This window comes from Stegodyphus dumicola, chromosome X2, assembly GCF_044657685.1.
Source record: "Stegodyphus dumicola isolate Sdum_Otavi_A_Nest chromosome X2, ASM4465768v1".
In the NCBI taxonomy this organism is placed as follows: Eukaryota; Metazoa; Arthropoda; class Arachnida; order Araneae; family Eresidae; genus Stegodyphus; species Stegodyphus dumicola.
Genome location: NC_140781.1, coordinates 36,866,450 through 36,893,602, shown reverse-complemented (window position 1 = coordinate 36,893,602; position 27,153 = coordinate 36,866,450). Strand labels below are relative to the sequence as shown.

At 33.1% G+C, this 27,153-nt stretch overlaps 1 protein-coding gene across 2 annotated transcripts in view; it reads right to left on the bottom strand.

Annotated features, from left to right (window-relative positions):
- Window positions 1-27,153, bottom strand: part of LOC118196336 (neuralized-like protein 2) — a 191,550-nt gene that overhangs the window by 37,243 nt on the left and 127,154 nt on the right. For both annotated transcript variants that reach the window (XM_085808890.1, XM_085808889.1), the window contains exon 3: window positions 25,056-25,294. In XM_085808890.1, the coding sequence (XP_085665016.1) occupies window positions 25,056-25,294 (239 nt within the window). The remainder of the gene's footprint in view (window positions 1-25,055; window positions 25,295-27,153) is intronic.

Sequence of the window (27,153 nt, the reverse complement as noted above, 5' to 3'; positions counted from 1 at the left end):
AACATTCTCTAAACTTTCATTGTATAACACTTTTCCCTTAACAGATATTGTAAGCAAAGTAATTTAAGTAAAAAAGAGGAACATTTCTGAAATCAGAAGACGGGAAATTGCTTCATGACAAACCTGCATACTGCATACTCAGAAACTGCCGAATATTCGGATAGTCGAGCTTAACTGGAAAAAGAGGAGCGGGGCGGGGATAGACTGTAGCCGTTCTTTAGATTTTCCGGCTAAATAAATGCTTTTGACATTTCGATACGTGCCTCATATAAAAATAGACCAACCGAACAGAAAAATATTCTGCTTAGCAAGCACAGTAAAACTATTTTAAGTGTTCATAAACAAATCTCAGACTGAACTTCAAAATTGATTAATTATCTCTGCAAAATATCGCAAATGTTATTGCGCAATACACGCGGCGAAATTCTTCCGTACATGATATTACGCAATCAGAATCAACAGCTGCCGGTATTCGAAGAATAAAGAACTAAATAAAGGAAAAGAAAGAGACTTACCAATCTGGGGTATTTTTCATTCTAATTTTGAACAGACTGCGTTAAATTTCCGGAATAGAATCATTCTGCGCTTGGGTTGGTAAACCGCAGAACTTTTAGTCCCATTCAATCCAGATTGGAAAGTGACCCAAAAAAAAAAAAAAAAAAAAAAAAAAGGTCTGTTGCTTGTTTTGCAGCGAACTGTAACGGTTTCAATATTCGAGATTTTGCGGAGAAAGGGGAGAACCTCCCAACCTCCGTACTGTACAATGTATTCGAAAAAAAAAAAAAAAAAAAAATGAAATTATTTTGACTATTCGATTACTTTCCCTTTATTTAAACCATTCTGAATATTATTCCTTAGAAAGCTGATCTGTGTTAAAACCAGGGCTGTGGAGTCGGTACGGAAAATGACCAACTCCGATTCCTGGAATTTTAATGACTCCGACTCCTTCACATATATGTAAACATATAAACATGGGTAAAGCTTATTTTTTTTAATATAAAAGAAGTAGTAGATGCTACAGATAAAAATTGATGCATAGCAATTTTTTTATATTAATTTGCATTTATTATGAAATGGAAAAACTGGCATTAGTAATTTCTAAGAAACAGTAAAATTTCGGCAAGATCTTCTTGGTTAAAAGACCATTGATCCGATTTGATAAACTTCAGAATTGAGAAGAGTCTTTCCACACTGACTTGAGTAGGAAGAAGAGCTGTTACTGTTACGACTACTTCCTTTAACTTTTCAGGATAGATTTTTTGCAAGTTCTATAATAAGAGGTGTCTTGCAAGAGCAATCATATTTATCTATTTCTTTAAAGGCCGTGCATAAATCTAGTTTGCATATTTTCATTTTTATATCTAAAGGCTCTTGGTTTTTTTATTTTCATTCGCTTTGCCTTAGCCTTTTCAATATTATCCAAACATTTCTCAAAATCTAATTCATCAGTGAAGAAGATGATAGAGACTCAGTTGCAACATCTGCAGTTTGACTGTCCTTATTTGAATACTCCAGTTGTTCTGAGAATAATTTCATTCTTAATGAAAGTTGATAGACGACTTTCTTTGCCATTTTAATTTATTTGTCATCCAACAAAATTCATTGGTTTGGATCTATATATATTGAACCCAGCACGATCTTACTGTCTAGCGAACTAGTTTCTCTTTTCTTCATTGAAGAAATTATTCCTTCTGCAATAAGCCCTCCATTTCAGAAAGAACAAACATCCCATTCTTCCAGTCTTGCCTCTTGTTAATTCTTCAGATTGTAGCTTTTTGGTGGCTATATACGGTATAGAAAGAAGAGTTTCCAATTCTGCAAGATCATTCGACAGTCTTTCTGTTAGTGAAACATTAAGGCTACCTACATCTTCTAACATTCTCGTCTCCTGTTAATTCTTCAGATTGTAGCTTTTTTGTGGCTATATATGGTGTTGAAAGAAGGATTTCCAGTTTCGCAAGATCATTCCACAGCCTTTCTGTTAGTGAAATATTAGGGTTATTTACATCTTCTGAAAAAGTTCTTAGTCCTAACAAGCACTTTATATCATCAAATATGTACTTCTCCATTGCGTTGCTCCTTTTCCTGCTCACTTCCTAAGAACGGCATCAATTTTGGGAGTTCTTGCTGCTTACCTCAATTCACCACTGAGATTAGTAACTAAATGAATGTTTAATCAATAATGGCAAATATCACATCCATCCTGCTCCCTTATATTTATTTACTAATATGTGAATAAAATAGAAAATAAATATTTATTAATATATATAGTTCATAAATAAAAATATTAACTCAGTTTGTCATTATTTTTTTTCAATTGACTTTAATTTCATTTCAAATTCAAACTGTTCAACAAAAACTGGAGTCGGAGTCAATGTGTTTTTTAATGACTCCAACTCAGACTCCTTTTACCCAAAAATCTACCCGACTCCACAGCCCTGGTTAAAACACACCCATTTTTGGAAGTTTATCTATACTTCAGCAGTTACTGCAACTATATTATTACAGTCAAAAGTCTTTAATCCGGACGCGTCAGACCTTCAGCGATTCCGGATTATTGATTTTTCCGGATTGTAGATCATCAGTTTAAATCTGGTAAGATGGCATGCAGAAATTATACAATTAAAAATATGAAATCGTAATTTATGAAATAAAGAGCAATTGTGATCTAAAGGGTATCAAAATTAACAAAAAAAAAAAAAAAGCTTAATATTTATTTGTTTACTTTATTAAACATTTCTTTCAACGCGCGCATGCATAAAGCATACATTACACATAGTCGAAATTAGAAAATTGCAACCAGAAAACTATTTTATGCCTATTCGTGATATTTATAATGACGAGGAAATTGTTTTAAATCAAATCGGAGTACGTCGAGATGAAACACTACATTTAGTAAGGAATTATAAGCCGAATAAAATAAAAACATCTGCCCTGAAGATGAGGATAGTGCTGACAGATCAACTTCCAGTTCATTTCATCAAACAGATTTTGGAATGATTAGAGAAACAAATCACCTCTCTGTTACTTTCTTCATGCCTTTATCCATTTTTTGCAGCAATTCCACTTTTTGTTTAATGGCCATCGACACATGCTTTCGCTTTGTAGATCCTTTGGCAGCTCCAGAATCGGAAATTTTATTTGACATAATCGAAAGTTCAAGCTTACTTTTATAAAATTGCTCTAACAGTCTGCAAAAAATAATAAGCCGGGTCCAATTCGAAGATTAAGAAACAACGCAATCTGCAACATTAACTGAAATAGATAATTAGATAATTTTAGCTTAGCTTATACCATCAGTTATACATTAAACGCGCATGCGTAAACGTATTATGCGCATGTGTAAAGGTATTATGCGCATGCGTAAACGCATTATGCTTTTACGCATGCGCAGAAAGTTTGTAGCTTTGAGGTCCGGATTATAGATCATTCCGGATTATGGACGTCCGGATTAAAGACTTTTGACTGTATAAATATTCATACATAAGCTCATAACATAAGCATTATGATCATAATAAATGTGAATATGAACTGACAGTACTACTGTCATTCCATCGCACCAGGAAAATCTCGGAGTTCTTATCAAATGCAAAATTAGACATGCCTCTTTTTTTCTTCTGCAGAGACTTAAGATTCTTTGAACGGACACTTGTGATTTATCTGACTTTCTCATATGGTTCCTGTGGCTCAAAAGCCCTGTTTACCAAGTTTGAATGATAACCAGTTCTACAAAAACATGTATTTCATTAGCAGTGGTAAACAAATTGTTTCTACTTTTTACATCTGATGCATATTGCACAGTCTCTTTTACTATGAGACCGTAAACTTCATTGGAATAAAACTGCTCAAAAAGCTCTGACGGAGTTTTATCTTTCAATACAGTCTCCATCTCCTTCAGCAAGTCACTTGCAGTTGATTCAGCCTGTATCGAGTATGTAAGAAATTTTATGTGGAAATATAGTTTAATCGCCAAAGAGAGCGTAAATCTTTCATGATGTATAATTCTTGTTCTTGGATCTGGCCCCGCCAGTTAAATGTGTGTTAGATGTGAATAAACTTGGCAGTTTAGAAACCTGATTCGTAGTGTTCATGTATCTTGATGTTATGTGTGATTTGAATTGGTGTTTTTTTGAAACAAGCTATCTTGCAATTCTTGGCAGTTAAAATAATATTTTATATTTTTGGCACCCAACGTGGGGCAAGAACAATTTTTTTTTTTTAATTTAGAATGCGGTGTTTTTTGTGTTACTGAAAAATTATTCCTTTGCACTGAACGTGGCAGGATTAACGTTCAGAACACTTGTGAATGTGTTTCACCAGGAAAGTTAGTTACTAAATTAGGAATTAACCATTTGAAGCCTGCACCAGGTAAGAGAATAAAAATTACTTTTGTTGTTATTATGGCAGACGATATTATTAAATTGAAATCTGCTAGAAAAGTCCTGAGACAAGCTATTTCTAGAATATTAAATGTTGTAGAACCTGAAATTAAAAAAGACATTTGGGATAAGAATATGGTAGAAGAAAATGTGTTTTTACTTACTTCTAAACAGTATGCGTTGAAAGAAATTAATGAAAAAATATTGGATTGTTTTAAATGGGATGAGTCTGAAATTGAGAAAGAATGTAATACTGTGTTAGGAGTATAATGAAAATATAAGTTTATGTATTTTTAGGGCTAAAAAGAAACTTAATTTAAATTCTCAGATAGTGAGCATTGAAAGTGAATCGCCTGGCAACCATACTGCTGCTGTAAAGGTCAAAAACAAAACTTACATTCGATTACTTAAAATTTCAATTCCTAAATATTATGGTGATCCTAGTTTTATTTTTGAAATTTTATAATTCCTTTGTAAATGCTATTGGTAATAATAATGAGTTAACAAAGGTCGAGAAGTTTACCTACCTTAAATCCTTACTTGCAGGACCTGCTTTAAGTGCAGTATCCGGGGTTTTTTGCACTATCTAATGAAAATTACGACGCTTCTATAAGTTTAATTAAAGAAAGATTTGGACGAACAGATTTGGTAATATCTTCGCACATGAATAAACTCTTGAATCTTGAACCGGTTAGAAGTTCGTCCAATGTAAAAGCACTAAGAACACTATACGATTTCTGTGAAATCAATATAAGAAGCTTAAATTCATTGGGTATTGTGTCGGAAGCTTACGGAACCCTTTTAGGACCTGTTATTTTAAAGCTTTTACCAGACGATATGAATCTGGAGTTTAACAGAAAAAGAAACTCTAAACTGCAATATAGCCTAACAGAACTTCTTGAATTCATTAGATTGGAAGTTGAGAGTCGGGAAGCTTCTAATTTAATAATAAACTCAAAGAAAAAGGATACAAATTACGGTGTTAAGCAGAATAAAAATAATTACTTAAAAGGGGCAAGCGTTCCTACTGCTTCGGCGTTAGCTACAGTGACTAAGCCGTATTGTTTCTATTGTAATCGAAATACACATGATGTAGGAAAATGTGAGAAAACTAATGAGCAAAAAAGAGCGATATTAAAATACCATGGACGTTGTTACAGATGTTTTAAGAGAGGCCATGTAGCTTCCAGATGTAAAATGAAACTTCAACCTAGTGAGTTGTGTAATGGTTTAAATCATAATAAGCTATTTTGTAAAAATATTCTTCCTAAAGTGGAAGCAGTTTCAGATGTTAAACAGAAAGTAGTTACAGTATCAGATTCTAAGCAGAATGTAGTTGCATCCCTGTCGTTTAACTCTGAGACTGTTTCTGAAACTGCTGATAAATGTGTATATTTACAAACTTGCACTGTTTACCCTTCAGATACAGATAATACTAGAAACCAAATAGTAAAAATCTTAATTGATGGTGGATCACAGAGGTCATTTATTAGATCTGATTTGGCTAAAGAACTAAAATTAAGGACTTTAAGGAAAGAAAGGTTATATATTTATTCATTTGGGTATAGCCAAGGTAGACTAATAGAATATAATGTTGTTCAAATTACCCTGAAAAGTATGCATTTCCCTAACGACTCAATCACTATTGAAGCTCTTGTTACAGATACAATTTCTGGAGCGATCATAAAAATTCCCTCCAAAAACATTTTAGAAATATTAAAATGAGAAAATCTAAAATTAGCCGATAATGGTGAAGCAGCTGAAATAAAAATATTGTTAGGATCTGATTCATGTTGGGAAGCGCAAACAGGCGAAAAGAAAAGAGTAACTAATAAATTATTTGCGGTGTCTTCTACATTTGGTTGGTCCTTAGTTGGATCTTTAGAAGGTGATTAGTCTAGTGCCTGTATTTTTACAACTGGTGCTTCTCATTGCTTGAAGGAAGATAATAATTCAGTTAATGACTGTTTGCGAAGGTTTTGGACTCTAGACCATTTGGGTTTAGAGGAGAACAAGAATCCTGACGATAACTCAGTCATTGAGAAATTTGAAAAAGAATTGCATTTTACTAATGGTAGATATGTAGCTCGTTTGTTATGGAAATCACATCATGCAAACTTGGGTAATAATTTAGAAAATTCCAAGCGACGTCTAGTATCTTTGGTTAATAAACTAAAAAGTGATGAATGGCTTAGGGCGAATTATGATAGCATAATAAACGAACAGTTAAAAAATGAAATAATTGAAGAGTGCGAAATTGAAAGTTGTGATAGTAGTAAAATGTATTACATGCCACATGCTCCAGTTGTAAGAAAAAATGTATCAAAAACTAAAGTCCGTATTGTGTTTGACGCATCTTTGATGTAACAAACTAAAAAAATGTTAAACTCTAAACAATTGTTTGATGCCTGGCCCAAATTTGAATCCTTCTGTTTTGGACTTGATATCGCAGTTCAGACAATACAAACATGCATTCTCAGCAGACATTGAAAAGGCCTTTCTCCAGATTGGAATCTCTGAAATTGATAGAGATGTATTACGGTTTTTATACTTTGATAATAATTACAATTTGAAACATTATAGAATGACTCGTGTTCCTTTTGGTGTATCATGTAGCCCTTTCATTCTGGCGTGCACTATAAAAAAGCATATAAAGAAAACAGAGTTAGAAAATCCAGATATTTTTGAGATGTTGAACTGTTCGATCTACGTAGATAATGTTTTCTATGGTGCAGATTCTGTGGAACAGGCTTTTAAGTTAAGTACTGGAGCCTATTGCGTACTTAAAGATGCCGGAATGATTTTGCGTTAGTTTAATACAAATTCCGAGAAACTAAAGAAACTTTGGGATGATTGTAGAATAATTAAATCAGAAAATGAACTAAATATTTCTTTAAAAGTATTAGGGCTTAACTGGTGTACGAGTAAAGACGTAATTTCCTTGAACAAAGACAACTTGTGGGAAACATTAAATAGTTGCAGAAAAACCACAAAAAGAAATATATTAAAGGTGACTGCTACTATTTTCGATCCAGTAGGTTTCTTGGTGCCATTTGTATTACGTGCAAAATTGATAATGCAAAACCTTTGGCAGTTGGGTTTAGAATTTGATGATGAAGTTCCAACTGAATGTAAGCAGATGTGGTCCGAGTGTAGCGGTGAAATTGAAAAGTTAAAGAAATTTGAAATCTCTCGAGAATATTTCCCCGGCAAATTGAATCAAAATAAGGATATCGAACTTCATTTATTTTGTGATGCATCTATTAAAGCGTATGGTTCAGTTGCATATTTTAGGTCAGTTGAAGAAGGACAGGTAGTATTCATTATGGCAAAATCTAAAATTGCGTCAATAAAACAAAAACTCACACTTCCAAGGTTAGAGTTGCTAGGAGCATTAACATCAGCAAGACTTGCTAAACATTTAAAAGAGCTGTTTTCAATTCATGAAGAAAATATTTATCTGTGGACTGACAGTATGATGGTGGTTCACTGGATTCATAGTGCTCCTGAACGATGGAAAATGTTTGTAAAAAATCGAGTATCTGAAATACAATCATTAACTTGCCCAAATAACTGGAGACATTGTAATGGGAAGTCCAATTCAGCGGGCATTTTATCTCGAGGATGTCCTGTCTTCAAGATTATGGCAGTCTGGGCCAGACTGGTTAGTTGAATCAGTGAGTGCTTGGCCTAGTAAATTTATCGTGACAATGGAGTTTTCTGATGCTGAATTAGAGCGGAAAAAGTGTATAAATGATACAACAATACTACCGTCTATTGCAAAAAAATCTAATTCTCTGTTGAATCTTGAAAATTATAGTAAATTAATTAGAGCTATTAGATGGTTGCCACTCAAACAGGAGAATGAAATTCCCTGACTTTTCCAGGTTTTCCAGGTATGTTTCGAGAAAATTCCAGTCTATCCGCGTAATGTACGTTGGCTGTGCTAAGAGGTAAATTAATTATGGTATTACCTGTACTGTGTAGCAAATTCACTTAATTATTCAATAAATCTCAGAGGACATTTATTCTTAATTATTCTTGGTACACTTTGTTTGATAATTTTGTTTACTTTTCCACTTAAGAAACTTAATAAAATTTAAGATATATACATTGTATAACAATTATACGTTTTATTTCATTATTACTCATGATCATCACCAGTTCAACATGAGGCTAATCCGGTTCTTATAAATCACAACACAATGCTAAAAGTTAGGTTAGATTTTAGGTTAATTTAATTTGTGTAAGGTGTCTTTTTAAAAGGCACCTTAACACTTGAAAACACAAATATAATTATAATAGGAGTTGTTTTCTCTACTGAAGATTGAGATTAGAATCTCCCCAATCTGGAATAAAATAAGGCTTTTTTTGCAGACATTCTGTAGCTAAATGAAAGAAAGAAATCTATTTAATGATATTTTTTTACTAAATTGAGGTATTTTATATTTATTTCGCAGCATACATAAGCAAAAAATATGTGCATTAAATTTCGTGATCACACTGCTAGAATTAATTTCAGGTTTATGCCAGAGAAAATTTCCTGAAATTTGGAAATATTATTTACTAATGATAAATAAATTTAGAGGGAAGAAGCAACATTAAATGATATGAATAACATAAAAATAAAGATAATTACTTAAAAATTGAATTAGAATAATCAACGATATTTTAGCGAATATAGTTATATTACATGGTTAGCCTAGATGACTGATTACTATTTTTTATTTTACTGCAAAATGACAAGGAATTTATTAAAAAGAACAGAAAAAAAAAAAAAAAAAAAGATTTTGCGGTAAAATCCTAGTATACGGTACGGCCTTCGCACGATTTTGAAAATTGTTGCCAAGAACAAAATGACTCATTTACAGCTCATCATCATGTCGCCAAATCCCGCTGTACCATACATGGAGGTTATTCTAATCAAAGAACGTCTATGTAAAGAAGAAAAGGTTCCATACACATAAATGCTATTACGCGGCTAGAAAGCGGAGGGAAAATTTGCGAAGTGATTTGGCAACGGAACCTGGTGGCCAGAATTTCCCTCTCCGCGATGTGTACAGGAAATTGAGAAACACGTGTTAAGAAGAAACGTTCTTTGACAAAAAAGAAAACTAAGAAAATCCGTTTTTAAATTATTGCGAAAAATCCAAGAAGAAACGTTTTATCAAAGAACGTTTTTTCTTGGATTTTTCGCAATAATTTTAAAAACGGATTTTCGTAGTTTTTTCGTAGTTCACATTTTGTCTGGATAATTAGATCCAGACAAAATGTGAAACGTGTTATAAGAAACTGTGTACTGTGTCAGCGTTATAACTCGCAACCGATGCGACAAGTCATAGCACCATTACTTCTATCTAAATTTAGAGTGCTAAGAGTATTAATATTGTGTGATTGTATATTTCTTATTGAAAATGTAATCATAATGCTACTAATGTTGTATCTATTTTATTTAATTGCGATTTAAAGTACTTTATATTTAATATTTAAAGAAATGAATATATTAGAAAATTTTAAGGTTGTAGAAATGTGCAAGTGTATTTAAAAATTTTAATTTAATTCTGAAAAAAAAGACAGGTTTCTTGTAATAATTCTAGTATTTTAGTTGAATTATGATAATCTTGATTTTGAAATCATTTGTTTAATATTATCTTGAGTTATATAAATTCTTGATTTAAATCCTGATGCTTGAACAGGAATGTTATGACAATAATTCTTGATGAAATTTACTTGATATTCTTGAAACATATGGTAAGTTTTACATGTTCTTGATATTTATAAGACATTTCTTTATTACAAAAACTTGAATTTGTATTGAAATGCATAATGATTCTTGAAAATAATTCTTGAAAATGTTTATGTAACACTGATAATCTTGATTGTTCTGAACTACAGTTCAGCCGGGCCCAGTGTGTAAGAAATTTTATGTGGAAATATAGTTTAATTGCCAAAGAGGGCGTAAATCTTTCATGATGTATAATTCTTGTTCTTGGATCTGGCACCGCCAGTTGAATGTGTGTTAGACATGAATAAACTTGGCAGTTTAGAAACCTGATTTGTAGTGTTCATGTATCTTGATGTTATGTGTGATTTGAATTGGTGTTTTTTTGAACCAAGATATCTTGCAATTCTTGACAGTTAATATAATATTTTATAGAGTATTTGAGTATTTCGGTGACTGATTTCTTTTTTTCTACGCTTTGCTGTCGAAACACTACAGCTTGTGGATGGTTCAGGCTGGAACCTGGAGTTCTAACCTCCAGAGACCCATGAACGTCGTTTAGAATAATCTCACCATTATTTACTTCACTGTCATCCCCTTCATCTTCGTTAGTTAGTTCAATGCCATCTGGTGGTAACACAGCAATTTCAACATCTGTCCCAGCTGAATCTAAACTATTTAGTAATACCAATTCTTCCTCTAACTTCAGAAACGTTTAACACATCGTTCAATAAGTCCAAGGACTAACTAAGAAAACAACATTAATTTCACAAAATTCATGTTTATTCATCAACATAATCACCATCAAGAGTTATGCAATCATTCCAACGCTTTTCTAACTTCTCGATACCATGCTTGTAAAACGATTTGTCCTTGTTTGCAAATGAAGCTTCAGTGGCAGTGATGACTTCCTCATTTGAGACAAATCTTTTTACCTCGAGCATCTTTTTCAGATCAGAAAACAGCCAGTAGTCATTGGGAGCTAGATCTGGGGAGTATGGTGGGTGGGGAAGCAGAGTGAAGCCCAACTTGTTTAATGTAACCAGTGTTTGTATTGGCTTATGGCATGGGGCATTGTCTTGATGGAAAATAATTTTTTTTCATCTTCATGTGCGGTAGTTTTTTTTCGATTTCATCCTTGAGATGCACCAATAACTCACTGTAATACACGCTATTGATAGATTTTTTTTTTCAAGGTAGCAGATGTAAATTATACCTTGTGCATCCCAAAACACTGATGACAAGACTTTGCCGGCTGACTGTTGTGTTTTTGGATGCTTCAGACAGCTTTCACCGGTTTCACACCACTCAGTTGACTGCCGCTTCGACTCCAGAGTGAAATAATGGATCCACAATTCATCCATTGTCACATACCGATGCAAGAATCCTGTTTATTGTGAGTAAACAGTGACAAACAGCTCTGTGAATTGTTGACTCGTTGTAGCTTTTGTTCCATTGTCAGCACACGCAGCACCCATTTGGAAAACACTTTTTTCATACCCAATTTTTTATGTAAAATCATGCACGCACTTCCAGTTGATATGTTTACCATCTCAGCAATCTCACGAGCTTTACAACTATTCCTCACGGTTTTCAACACTAGTTTCACATTTCCTGGAATGACTGCTTCATTTGGCATGAACAAGCCACATCATTTGTATCCGTGCGATCGCGCTTGAAATCAGCACTCCAATGGCAAATGGTTGTTTTAAATGGAGCACAGTCCGGATAACATTTTTCAAGCCACTGCTGAGCTTGGACAGTATTTTTGCCCATTAAATAACAATGTTTGATCAATACTCAAATGTTCAAAATTCGTTTTTCTCCACAAATGCACAAGTAGTTTCACTTTCACAGTAGCTTCGCTTTTTCCGGTCCGAATGCCATGAAAATCAGACACGTGTCATTTGAAGGTTAGTTCTTTTGAACAACGAAGTCAAGTTGATATTACTACGCCATCTGTCGGTTAGTTCCAGGACTTATTGAATGATGTATTATATTGATACAACTCAGCAGTGGTAAAACACTAGGAGGGTTTTTTTTTTTTAACTCTTATAAGAGGAGAAATAATGCATTGGTTGCATGGTTATTGCATTCCACTGTCCTATTTAGAGGACAGTTAAAAAATACTGCACTAAAACTTACCAATTTACAATAAAGCTTTTTAACTACCAGGATGATAACAAGAGTGCTATCACATAAAAAAACAATCAGTAAAGTGTCCATAATAAGCTAAAAAAGAATTCTGCTATCAGAAAAAGAAGATACAAACATGCCCACTAAGGTGAGGGATAAAGAAATTTTCCAGATGGAGGAGGATGGGGCGAGACACATAACTCACGTCAGCAGCTTATACATAACCCTTATTATTCCACTTGATAAAATATTCACATCAAACAAATACTGATTTCCACGTGCTATTTTACACCTGTCCTTTAAATAGGAAAATGGAATAAAATGGATTAAATGAGAATCCTTAGCACCCATGACTCCCCAACAAAATTCGAAAGCTGAAGGCATCAATATTGAAATGGCCAGATGTTTGATATTACAAAGTAACCTCTGCCAAACCTTTCGGGTTCAAGCCTTAAATTGTGTTGATCATACACAGAATCATTGCCTGACTCGAAGCCAATGGACACGCAAGTTATTTTTCGAAGCCTATGGACACGCAATACAACACGCAAGTTATTTTTTGGCACCAAGCCAACTGCATCTTAAGTATTTAGACAGAAATATTTCGTACTTCATAAAAGGTCTACAGCGAAATTTCATCCTCAACCAGAACATATTTTTGTAGAATATTCAAATGAATTGTTGCCTCCTACGTGGCAATAAAAGTCATGTGCAGCGCATTGTTTCTGCGCAATTTCAGTTAGTTAAGATTCGAACTTCTAGTGTAGCATACATGTTTTGATCCCATATGGTCGGGAATTTATCATTTTCGATTTAGATTTTTAGTTATATTACAGTCCACGAAATAAAATTGTTGTTGTTGTTGTAAAGTTGTCTTTAGTATACAGTCTAACCAGCGACCTCAAAACATTGGTCGCGATCAGCCGCAGTTAATTAGAATTTTAAAAAATGGCTAATGAAGACATAACTACGTTGAACAGAAAACGTGGTGGTATTAAAGCTCAAATAAAGTCGTCTGTCAGTGGAAAAAGTGATGATTTTGGTTTCGAAAAAATAGAAGTATTGCAAGAAAAAGTGCACAAGTTAAATAAACAAATTGATGAACTTCGCTTGGATGATTATAAAGTGTGTAAAGATGAAGAAATATCAGACATCGAAGCTACTTTTGAAGAAATCGAGATGGATATTACCAATGTTGAGATAAGCCTGAAATGTCTTTATACTTCATTATGTAGTAAGAATGCAAATAATGAGTATGCAAATAATAGTATTCCAGAAACAAGATGTAATTCATTGAATTATAAATTGCCTGAAATAACATTACCTAAATTTTCTGGCAATTTCGAAGACTGGAATTTGTTTAAAAACCAATTTGTAGCTTTAATTTCCTCTAATAGACAATTAACAGATTCTCAGAAATTGTTTTATTTACAATCTTGTTTAATTGGTAATGCAAAGCAGATACAAACAATAGATGATACATTTTCTTCCTTATTTAAGGCACTTGAAAAAAGATATGATAATAAGAGAATGGTTGTAAATTCTCATATCAATGAATTACTTTCTAATTGAAAAAATAGTTCATGAAAATCCTAAAGATTTACGATCATTAATTGATAAAGTTCAGAAACATTTAAGAGCGTTAAAAGTTATGGAATTAAATATGGATAAATTAAGCGAAGCTTTGCTGATTAATATTATTCTCAATAAAATAGATAAAGAATCACATAAGCAATTTGAAATGTCATTAAATAGTAATGATTTATGTGAATGGGATTCTTTTATGACATCTCTTCAAAAGCGATGCCAGATGTTAGAAAATATGCAAAACAAAACTGTATTTGCAAAAACAAAACAAAACATTCCTCCAAATAAAGTTCGATCGCTAGTGACAAAAACGAATAATAATAATAAATTTGTGTCTGGTTTGCAAAGATAATCACGCAATTTTTAAATGTGAAACATTTCTAGCATTAAATCCAATGGAACGATACGAAATGATTAAAAAGCTTTCTTTGTGCATTAATTGTTTACAGTCAAATCATAAAGTAGCTTCCTGTCAGTCTAGACACTTTTTCTCGGTTTGCAAATCAAAACATAATTCACTTTTTCATCGGAATGAAGCTTCCATGTCGTCTGCAACAAGTGGGGGAAAGCAAAGTGAAATTACGCCCTCCCCAGAGAACCGCAAAAATGAGGCTGTTTTGAATAGCAATGAATCAACAGAAAAAGGCCTTATCGGCGTGTCTTTTTTCGAAAAATAAAACTGTTCTCCTTTCAACTGCGATTGTTTGGGTTAAAAATGTTTATGGCCAATTCGTTAAAGCAAGAGCTGTTCTGGATTCAGGATCAATGTCAAATTTTGCTACAAATGAATTCTGTGAGCGTGCAAATTTTAAAAAGGAAAGAATAAATATTCCCGTTTCTAGTTTAAATGGGCAAATTTCAAACAATAAATCTCGTACTTTTGCTTCTATTTTTAATGGAAATAATTCGTTCTCTGCTTCATTAAATTTTTTAGTTGTAAATAAAATCACAGATTTAGTACCTTCTACAAAATTAAATATTGAAAATATAGATATTCCTAATACATCAAGTTTCGCTGATCCAGAATTTACAACTCCATCTAGTATAGATCTGCTTTTAGGAGCAGAAATATTTTATGACATTTTTATTAATGGACAATTTAAATCTTCTACGAAATCACTCGTTTTCAGAAATTCTGTGTTTGGTTATATAGCTACTGGTTCTTTGAAAACATCCCTTGAAAATTGTCAGAATTATTGTGGACTTATCGGTAATGTTGATAATATTGATAGATTGGTAGAAAAATTTTGGTTAGTGGAAAATATTGGTGAAGAAAAGCCAATTTTTAGCCAAGAAGAAGAATTCTGTGTACAACTTTTCAAAGACACTTACAGACGAAATGAAGATGGCAGATTTATCGTAAAAATGCCTATGAAAGACGAACAATTAGGAAATTCAAAGCAGTTAGCCAACATTAGACTCAATCAATTAGTTAAACGTCTTAGCAAAAATGCTACATTGCAACATTTATATCAAGATTTCATAACAGAATATGAAAATTTGGACCACATGGAAAGGGTCGATGATAATTCAAAACCGGAACTTGAATATTACCTCCCTCATCATGGAGTATATAGACCAGAGAAGTCAAGTACAAAATTAAGAGTTGTGTTTAATGCTAGTGCTCCAAGCTCAAATGGCTTAAGTTTGAATGATTTACTTTTAGCGGGAGCAGTCCAAGAAGATACTTTTGATATTCTTATGAGATTTAGAAAACATCAAGTTGCAGTTATTGTGGATATACAAAAAATGTACCGGCAAATTTTAGTTGATGAATCCCAAAGAGACTTACTTTGAATCTTATGGAAGAGAAACCTTAGCGACTCACCTGTGACATATAGACTCAAAACGGTGACTTATGGTACTAAAAGTGCTCCATTTTTAGCCATTAGATGCATAAAGCAAGTTGCATATGACAAAATGCATAAATATCCTGAAGCTGCCAAAGCTGTCTTGTCAGACTGTTATGTTGATGATGTCATATCTGGTTCATCAAACTTAGACTCAGCAAGGGAATTGAAAAATCAGCTTATACAGCTTTTTCATAGTTGTGGAATGACTTTGCACAAATGGAACTCTAATTTTCGTGAACTATTGGATAGCCTTTCTACAAGCTCTGAGCTTTCATTCTCCTCCAAAAGTGATAATGTGGTTAAGGCTTTAGGTATAACATGGAATTCTCAGAAGGATGAATTCAGCTTTAAAGACTCAATCAAGGAGAAATCATCATATACCAAAAGAGACATTTTATCAACAATTGCCAGACTTTATGAATCTTTAGGACTGATTGGTCTGGTAATCAATCACCAAAGCCAAGATATTTTTACAGAAATTATGGGTTCAAAACCTGAGTTGGGATGAACCACTTTTTGCAATTATTGCTCACCAATGGCAACAGATAGTTTCAAATTTAAAGACTGTGGAAAACATAAAAATTAATCGTTGAATCCTCTCCAATCATCCAAGCAAGATTTCACTCACTGGATATGCAGATGCTTTGGAAGCCGCTTATGGTGCAGATGTCTACTTAATTTGTGTCGATGAAGATCACGGCTCGTCATCTCATCTACTAGGCAGCAAATCTCGTGTGGCTCCATTGAAAACTTTTATCTATTCCAAGATTGGAACTTTGTGCATGCTTGTTATTGGCTCATCTGACTTTTAAAGTTAGCAACTCGTTGAAAATGCATTTAGATGACATCATTCTGTGCACTGATTCAACGATAGCACTGTCATGGTTGAAGACTTCTCATCTTTTGAAGACCTTTGTTGCAAATAGAGTCTCCAAAATCCAAAGACTAGTAGAGCCGCGACACTGGAAGCACGTATCATCAGCAAATAATCCGGCAGATCTGATTTCTCGTGGTGCTTATCCTCATGAACTTGTGACATCTTCCTTGTGGTGGAATGGTCCTGAACAGAACGAACTTAGTGATGCTTCTTTATCTGAACTTATCAGGATATCTAATTCTGATAGATTCTTCTGCTCATAGATTCTTCTGCTTATCAGGATGAACTTTAAAAACCTTTAGACATTAATTTGAACTGCAATGTAAACTTCTTTTGGAATACCTTTTTTGAATTAACAAATAATTATGTTAAACTAATTAGAATTTTAAGTCGTATTTTCAGATTTCTGTCTAATCTGACAGGTCCAGTGAAGAAAACAGGCCCCATTAGTAGTCTGAATTTAAAGATGTGGAAATGCACTTGATAAAAATGAATTTGCAGAGTAATAGAATTTGCAGAGGAGATTAAATCACTTCAAGATCAGAGAGTAATCAAAAGTCAGGTAAAAACTTCAAATCCATTTTTAGATGGAAAAGATATATTACGTGTGGGCGGTCGCTTAACTCATGCCACAATTAATTATGATTCTAAACATCAAATTTTATTACCAAAAAATCATAAGCTTACCAAGCTAATATTTATTCATTATCATTTGAAAAATTTTCATGCTGGTCCTCAAGCATTATTACATTTTTTAGAGAAAGGTTTTGGCCCATTGGTGGCAAGGACTTAGCTAGAAAAACAGTTCATGAATGCTTAATTTGTTTTCGTCATAAACCTATCGTTTCAGATCAATTAATGGCCGATTTACCTCCTGAACGTGTAAATCCAAATCTAACCTTTCATAACACAGGGATAGATTTTGAAGGCCCTTTTCTAATCAAATATAGAAATCAAAGGAAAGGTAGTTTATGTAAAGTTTATATAGCAATCTTTGTTTGCTTAGTTACAAAAGCGATTCATTTAGAAATAGTATTTGACTTAACATCTGAAGCCTTTATTGCATGTTTAAAACGATTTTTTTCGCGTAGAGGTAAAAGCTCATGTCTGTTTAGTGACAATGCAACTAATTTTGTAGGAGCTCACAAAGAGTTAAAGAAACTTGCTTCTTTAGTTACTGTCCCTGATGAAGTTTTGGGTAAGTATTTGGCATCTGAAAATATCTCTTGGAAATTTATTCCTCCTCGTGCCCCCAATTTTGGTGGAATTTGGGAGGCCGGAGTCAAGTCTTTTAAATTTCATCTTAAAAGAACTATTTCCTATGCTAAACTAACATATGAAGAATTTTTAACTGTAATTGATAAAATTGAAGGAATACTAAATTCGAGACTCTTTCTCCTTTATAGTCTGAAACCTTCAGATTACGAACCCTTGACGCCAGGTCACTTTTTAATAGGCAGACCCATAAACTCAATTGTAGAACCTCAAATTTTAGACTTGTCAGAAAGCAGATTGTCAAGATGGCAAAAATTAACTAAAATGATACAGATTATATGGAAAAGATGGATAACTGACTATCTTAATCACTTGCAACAACGAAAGCAATGGTATTTTTCAAAGGACAATATAAAGAAAAATACAATGGTTATTATTAAAGATGATCAGTTACCTCCATTTAAATGGTTACTAGGAAGAATTGATCAGACAATTCCTGGTAAAGATGGTAAGATATGAGTAGCAGTCATTAACACAAAGTTTGGTCCAATTAAATGCCAATATCAAAAATTTGTTTATTGCCTATTGAGGATAACTTCAAGGATTAATTTCTATTGTTAATAAAATATACATTTTTCTTTATTATACTTATATTTTGGTAATTTTGATGAAAAATGTCAATATTTTTTACTGTTTGAAATGTTGATATACTTACCATAATTATTGAAAAAAAATTGCAAATGTTCAATCTTTATAGAATTTTCTGAATTGTTTATTTCATTCTGTAAATGATTTACTAACTTTAAGTCTTTTGTTAACCTTCTAAAACCGGACCAAAATTCTCATAATATAGCCTTCAGACCGGCGCGATCCGAAACAGTTTTGCCCCCTCTAAGTCGTTAGTCCCCCTCCATAGATGCAGTAAAATTTACATGTTTGTCGGACGCTGTCCCATAGTAGATAGGTTGCTAGATTTGGTTTTTTTTTCGATGGTTATTTTGCTTTCATTTAAATGAAGTTCTAAATAAATAGTGCATAAATAAATATGCAGTACTGGAAGCATATCCAATGCACTATTTATTTAGAACAAAATGTATGCAATGTTTATATTTCACTCACTATTTCTGATCAATCTCGTAAATAATTTGTGAATTTTTTAACTTTGTTTTCACTTTTCATTTATATTTCGTATTTCTGTATTAGAAATTAGAAAACGAGAACAAAATTTTACAAAATATAATAAATACGAACTAGCTTTGTAAGTCTGCAGGCTGGAATGCGATTTTTAATAACATATTTTCATTAACAAAATAATGGTAATGACTAATTTAATGAAATAATAATATTTATTACCATTAGATGATTAGAATGAGATTCAATACAATTAGATTTTGAGACGAACTTACAGCAATAATAAAGATTTACATGACAATAACAGAGCTTTAAATCTGTTTTTTTTCGATAATTTTGTTATTATAATATAAAAAAGAATATCCGAGATACATTGGTTGCGTTTCATCACTTAACTTTAACAAATATTACATTGGACTATCAGGCAAAGGAAGTACATCTTTAACGAGAATTTTTCTTTGTAAAATTGGCTTTTGTTTATGTTAGCAGAGAAAAAAAATTTGTGACTTATACAGGCAATCATCAAAAGTATTTCTCAGAACAGTTTTAAATGTTCATGAAGAATTAATTATACGTCAATTTCTTTTCATAGGTAGAAATTTTGTCTAAAACTATCGTTATATCCAGAGGTTGAAGTCTATTTCATTTTCAACGAATATTCTATTTGCACATAATATATTTCCTAATTTGTTTTAGAAAGAGTAATCTTTCACGTTTTCAAAAGAATAAGGACATACTGGGTGTTGACACAATGTAGTAAATCTGTTTTTCATATTTCTTCCAATAATGAAAACAATTATCCTAGAATATTTTCAAAGCAAAATTAAGAAAACCGTTTACGCCAAATTTTGCATAAAGTATCTTCTCGTGTATTTTGTTATTTAAAGTGTGAAATTTTCTCTGTGAAAACATAAAAAATCATGAATGGAGCAAAATTAATTCATGAGAAATAACTTTGAAATGCAATAATTCCATCGTATTATGAATTAGTGGAGAAAAGTGCAATACAGTTTATTTATTCACAAACAATCCCCTCATATGTGTAATTTATATACTGTCGATTGAGAAATATAAGTTAGTAAATTAAACCGGTTATTTCAATACTTTCTCTATATCAGTTTTTTTTATTTTTTTTTTTATGGGCCCTTCAGTACAGCAGTAAAGGTTGCTGAACACTTGTAGCTCGCTCGGGTTTGAATCCAGGCTAAAGGGTTGGATTCATGGTTTTTGTGTAACGTAAATGCAAGCCAGCTTCCCTTAGAAAGTCCTCCGCGAAGGCATCCCTTCCCTTATACAGGTAATTGTTAGAACTCAGAACTGATCAAAAAACGCCCACGATTGGTGAATATCAAGAAAGTGTTGTTTCATCACGATAATGCTAGACTGCATACGGCTCGAACAACGCTGCAAAAAATTAGTGAATTTAATTGGGAACTTTTGCCACATCCTGCTTACTCCTCAGATATTGCCCCAAGTGATTTTCACTTATTTCGTGCCTTACAAAATTTTTTACTGGGAAAAATATTTAATTCTAAACAGGTTGTACACAATGAACTTTTAAGTTTTTTGCATCAAAACCAAAGTCTTTCTAAAGCAATGGCATAAAAAAGCTGCCTATAAGATGGTGAGACATTGTAGATAACGGAGAAAAATATATAATTGATTAAAATGTTAAATTGTGTTTTTTTATATTATTTAAAAATTTACCAAAAAATGCGCACGAATTTATGGACTGATCCAATATTTAATTGTTCATAATGAGTATTCTACCAAATGGAATTTTTGCTCTTTGGAGCTCACACGAAATTTTGCATTCGTAAGAGATTTCTTATCCAGCATGGTTGTTGATGTCTTTCAGAAAAATCCCTACCTTATATTCAGAAACATTGTAATTCAAAATATATATCTAAATTAAATTTTTAAGGAAATAAATTTTGCAGCTATCTTTATTTCAAGAAGTCCACACAATATGGATATCGATGCAAAATTGTCATACTGTCATAGTAAAGTAAATCATAAAGAGATATCTAATCAATTTGATTTATTATTTTCCATTGTTACCAGCATATATCTATGCCAAATTTAAAAAAAAAAAAAAAAAAAAAAAAAAAATCTACTTCAAAGTAAAAAAAAAAAAAAAGGGAAAATAAAATAAATAAATAAAAAGTTACAGGCTCAAGCTCACTTATCTATCATAAAATATAACTAGACCTAACTGTGATCCTTGCGACTTCTTGCACAGGACTGACGATGAGAACAACCGGGAAAGGATGTAAAAGACCCTTTTATTTAATATAAAATATTTAACAGAAGTCATAGGCTTACATGCTTACAGAAATCACCGACCACTTGCAGTGAGAACCTAGAAAATAATGCAATGCTAATTTAAAGGTACAGAGTAGTACAAGACTACACAAATCAGTTTAAATTAACAAGCTGACTCAGAAACCAACACCAACGGGATACTAGCTCCACAGAATGCGTAGCCACCATTAAGATCAACAAAAGATAGAAACTAAGAAACATGCGCTCACAACAGCAAAATCACGCCATGTCTAACCTCTTCGCTCCAACAGCTGTTTAAATACTCTCGTTCACCCTACTTCATTTGCATCCTGGCGAGGAAACACAAGGGAAATAACAGAATTTAAGAAAGGCTCACAAAATAAACAAAACCCCACAATGTACTTGTTAAAAGTAATGCAGTGATTAGCAAAAAATTGTTAATTAGTAAACACATTTACACATAGTTAATACATTAATTAACATTTACACCTACTACAAAATATTAAAATGAGAAATTAGCATAAGTAATGTAACGAGCAGCATAAGAATACTGAAAAGAGAACCATAACGATTTGCAGTGGTGATTAGTTAATTTATGACTGCTAAGCATCTAAAAGCCATTTGTCTAAAAAGGTCTGCCTTCTCAAAAGTATTCTCAAGAAAGAAATGTGTTTAAACTATGCAAATGGAAAATCATATAAACACTCACATAGCTATCTAAATCCACAGCATAAAATTAAACCTAGAATGAAATTACCACTGTTACACAGTTTAACTATTTGGCTGGTGGTAAACTCTGATTTGCATGACTATTGATTAATATAGAGCAGCAATTCTCAACCATTTGACTAAAGTGTACCATCTAAACAAAAACTGAAAAACTTGACTACGTTCACTACATTTTACAATGATTATTTTTCAATTTATCAAGTGTCAAAAAAATGTAAAAAAAAAAAAAAAAAAAAAAAAGTTTTTGTTTTGCGATTTTGCATCAAATCACCTCTGAATGTCTGTTTCACTTTTCAAACTACTTCCACTAAATATTATCACCCTGTATTACATTTGAAGAAATTAAATAATGAAGAATCTGCATAAATGTATGTATGCTTCTCACACTGTGATACAAAAAAGGTACCTAGAGCCATCTAATTTTGAATGATGTAATCCTGCTGCAAATATGGGCATCTAGAAGGCCAAATTTGGAATTTGTTTTATTACCGATTTCATATTTTATAAAACTTTAACAAATTTTTGATTAACAAACTTAAGGATTTCAAAGCAAGCAATGGCAATGTTGTACAGAAAAACATTTTTATCTCCAGAGCGTGAGACTGTGTATCAGAAATTTTAAAGATATGCTCAATTTAAAATTAGTTTGCAATATTGCTCTAGAACTGAATTTTATGGTTTAAGTGCGAAGAACATGATATTTAATAAATAAAGGTAACACACAATATGTTTAAAAAGCCCCTTTGGATGTAATTTAAAATCTGAAACCTTTCAGATTTTCTTTTTTTGTTCTGTATTTACCGTATTTGACGGCATATAAGACTTTTTTCCCTAAATTTGGTCTCAAAAAAAAAATTACCTGCGTCTTATATGTGAAGGACACAGGTTAACTTTCAATACTGAATGCTATTTTTAGCCCGGATAAAGGTCTAGACACACATAACATTTTTCTACATCTGCCATAATTATTTTGCGCATGCGTGAAATATCTGTCGCCGAAAAGCACCAAAGCTCGAAGCTGATGTCGAAGTTTGAACAGGTTTGATGGTCACATTACATCTATAGAGCTTTTCCTTCTTTACATAGACTTTCTTTGACTCAGCCGACACACGTGTGTCAGTGCTGCTCTGTATAAACGTGTCAGTATCGGTGCTTAAAACTATTCGTTTAAAAAAAATACTCTAGAAAATATGACTACAGGAAACAAGAGATTAAGCTATACAATTCAGTATAAACTAGGAGTGTTAAACTACGCCAAAGTGCATGGAAACAGAGCAGCAGCAAGGCATTTCGGTCCACCATCTACCGAAAAAATGATACGTAATCGGCGACTGCAGGAAGATCAACTGAAGACTGCTAAAAAACAAAAACGTAACCTTCGATGCCCAGCTCCATCTTGGCCTGAACTTGAAAATGCCGTAAAAATGTGGGTGATAGATAAGAGGAAATCTGGGATAAGTGTTTCAACTAAAATGATAATCAATGAGGCCAAAGGATTTGCAGAAAAACATGGGAATCAGAACTTTTCAGGGTCTGAGGGCTGGTGCTACAGGTTCACGAAAAGGCAAGGCTTATCAATGCTCACAAAAACAACTATTGCACAGAAAATGCCAGCAGATTATGAAGAAAAAATACTAGCATTTCATAGGCTTGTTATAAATGCATGCAAGAAAACTTCTTTTGAGCTTGGTCAAATAGGTAATATGGATGAAATTCCACTCACATTTGATGTACCCATCCAACAAGACTGTGAGTATTAAAGGGTCTAAATCAATAACCATAAAAACCACAGGTCATGAAAAAACACGATATACGGTAGTTGTAATATGCTGTGCTGATGGCACAAAACTACCGCCGTTTTTCATATTCAAAAGAAAAACTTCCAATGGGTGTAATTGTTCATGTTCATCCGAAAGGCTGGATGGACGAAGCTGGAATGAAACTGTGGTTACATAACGTATGGGCGAGGCGACCTGGAGGACTCTTAAGAAAACCCTCTCTTTTGGTTTTGGATCAGTTTAGCACCCATAGAACTGAAACCATAAAGAATAAAGCGAAAGAATTAAAATCCGAGATAGCTGTCATTCCTGGTGGACTGACTAGCCAATTGCAGCCTTTAGATGCATCGGTGAATAAGCCATTTAAGGGAAAAGTGCGAGAACAATGAACAAATGGACAGGAGAGCCACGTCACGCCCTCACACCCTCAGGTAGAATGAAGTGGCCCTCTATTTCACAAGTGTGCGAGTGAGTAAAAAAGATCTTGGGAGGACGTAAACACTGAAGTAATTGTTAAGTCCTTTAAGAAGTGCGGAATCAGTAATGCTCCTGACGGAACAGAAGACGACGCATTATTCGAAGAAGGTGATACTAGCAATGACGGAAACAGTAGTGATGACGATATTCTCGTTTTCGATGATGATGATAGTGAAAAGGATTTTTATGGTTTTGAAAGTGATTAAAGTCTAATTTCATGATAGGCAATGTTTTCCTTGAATCTGTGTTTTTTGTTGTTTCTGCTTTATTTTGTATTATGTTTGATTGCTTACCGTTCATTCATTTATTCATTATTAAAATTTACATATCATGTTCAAAATAGCTTGCTGTTTGTTAATTTTCCTTAGTAAAAATATGTTTGGTAATTGCATTCAATGATTGTTTATTTGGCTTTTATGAAACGTGAGAACTAAAAGAAACCACATTTTAAGTTATTGTGGTTATTCAAACGTTTTTTTCCTTGTTTGTGGCCTTCTAAATAAGGGTACGTATTTTATGTCAGTGTGTCTTATATGCCGTCAAATATGGTATTTATCAAATATAACATGGAAGAAAACCCTTGTTCACACAAATAGGTTTTGCAAAAAGGCAAATAAAAATTTAATATCTTTATTCAAATTGCTTTTAATTTTTTTTTTTTTTTTGATTCAGCCAAAAGTTAACAAGTCTGCTATTTTTTAAATCTTCAGTTAGATTTCGATCACAGCAAATTTCTATCAATTGTTGTTTCTCTTCACAAGATTTTTGAATTTAATAGTTAAAAATACTTTGTTTCTTTGCGCACCACCGGTTGAGAATCACTGAGTTGTAAAATAGTATTGATTAATACTAGTTAATAGAAGCAAAAAGAAGAAAAAATCTTACCATATATAGCAGGGGACAGGTCATTTATGGATATCTGAGGGAAAATATTCAGATCAGCTCTAGTAATGGGTAAAATCCAGCTGTGTCCTTCATGCACTAGACCAGGTAATGCATAAGGTGGGAGATCAAAATTAGATGAGGGGTTCTTCTGTGTTAGGCCACACCTAATATTGCCCATCCAGCCATGTTCAAATTTTACAATTTCCAGAAGAAATATCTCTCCAGGTAGAAGAGGTTCCCTAGAAAATGTAATGCCATGAGCATAACCTTTCATCCTGTAAGCAACTGTATTGTTTTCTGAAAGAACAATATTTTGTCCATGATAATCGTGGAACATCGTCAGTATAGGTGTTCTGTATGAAGCTGGTACATATTCTGCCATCACACCTCTGAAACCTCACATATATACTGAAAAAAAAAGTACACACTACATGTTTGTTCATAAATTAATATGCAGCAACTGCAGAGAAAATATTACATCACTAACATCAAAATATGGCTAATTTCTGTTTCATACATCAAAATTTAATTTGTGAGTTTCAAGAATTCAAATTTTCTCAAAGTTTACACAAGAAACATGATTGTGAAAAAATTAGAATCCCGTCTTTTTAGTTCCTTACACAAAGTAAAGGAAATATTGTAATCGCGGAAAATTTCAGTTTTCAGATTTCAATAGAAATATCCATTTCGACAAGTTTTGGTGTGACTTCTGTATACATGTTTGAATGTATTGTTTGTACGTACTTATTCTCGAAGAACTCAAAAACGATTAATCTTAGACTGTTGAAACTTTGTACATGGGATTGCTATAACATTCTAGCTGTGCACTTCTCTTTTTATTGCAATCAGCAGTGCCAAAAGCTCATTTTGCTCTGGAGTCATTTTTTTTTTTAAATTTTAATTTCACATAACTCAAAAATGGTCAGCCGTACAATGTTGACATTTTGTATATGGGATTGCTATAACACCTATTTATGCACCTCCATTTTTGGTTCCGATCAGCCTCTTCAAAAGGGCACTTTACTCATGGCATGTTTTGAATTTTTCAGAATTTATGTTTGTTTATTTTTGCTTTTAACTATCATATGATTAGCAAAACTGTTACAATCAAAGATATGCACAAGCAGTAGGCATAGTGAACACTCAACAACTACATACATACAGTACAAAGTCCGAAATCCGGACACCCATTATCCGGAATGATCTAAAATCCGGACCTCAAAGCCACAAAAATCTTTTTTTTATTAATGCATGCGCATTTGATTTCTTTTCCATAATAAAACGTGGAGATTTTCACTTAAAAATTCCGATTCTTAATCTCACTAAGGCACCAAATAAAATACCTCTTTATGAAAAAGCAATCATGTAAGCATAAATATGTGAGATTAATAATTTGGCTCCGTAGCCGAGTATCTATTGGCATACATCTCAAACCAAAACATTCACCTATTTTATATCCCTGACGCTGACCTGGCGAGTCATCATTTATTATACACTCATGTCCATAAATTAAGGATAATTTAGAGTCACGTGGAAATCGAACTCTAAAATAAATATATCACCTGTAAAATCACTACACACATCTTCAAGAATCATATGCAAATTTCAGGAAATAACCAGATGACACCGATGGTACGTCACAATGATGAGAGTGTAAGAGAGTGATATATAAGGAATACAGGCAAAGAAGTAAAATGTTCGCAGGCGCTTTATAAGCATTTCAGTGCAATAACCGAATAGTTATGACACAAAGGACGCATTTGAATGATTTTTACGTGGTAGAATTATCGGCCGTCTGGAATGTGGACGTACCCAACTGGAAGTATCAGACGAACTTGGAATTTCCCAGAGTGTCATCTCCAGGCTTTCGCAACGATTCGAAGATGATGGTAACGTGAGTAGACGTTACAGCACAGGTCGCCCCAGAGTTACAACGCCGAATGAGGACCGGTATTTGGCAGTTACTGCCAAAAGAAACAGGCGGAGCACAGCCTCAGACCTGTCTCGTCAGCTCTCTTCAGCCACTGGTACGACAATTTCAAGGCAGACCATGTACAGACGCTTAGGGCAGATTGGTCTATATGCTCGTAGACTTGTC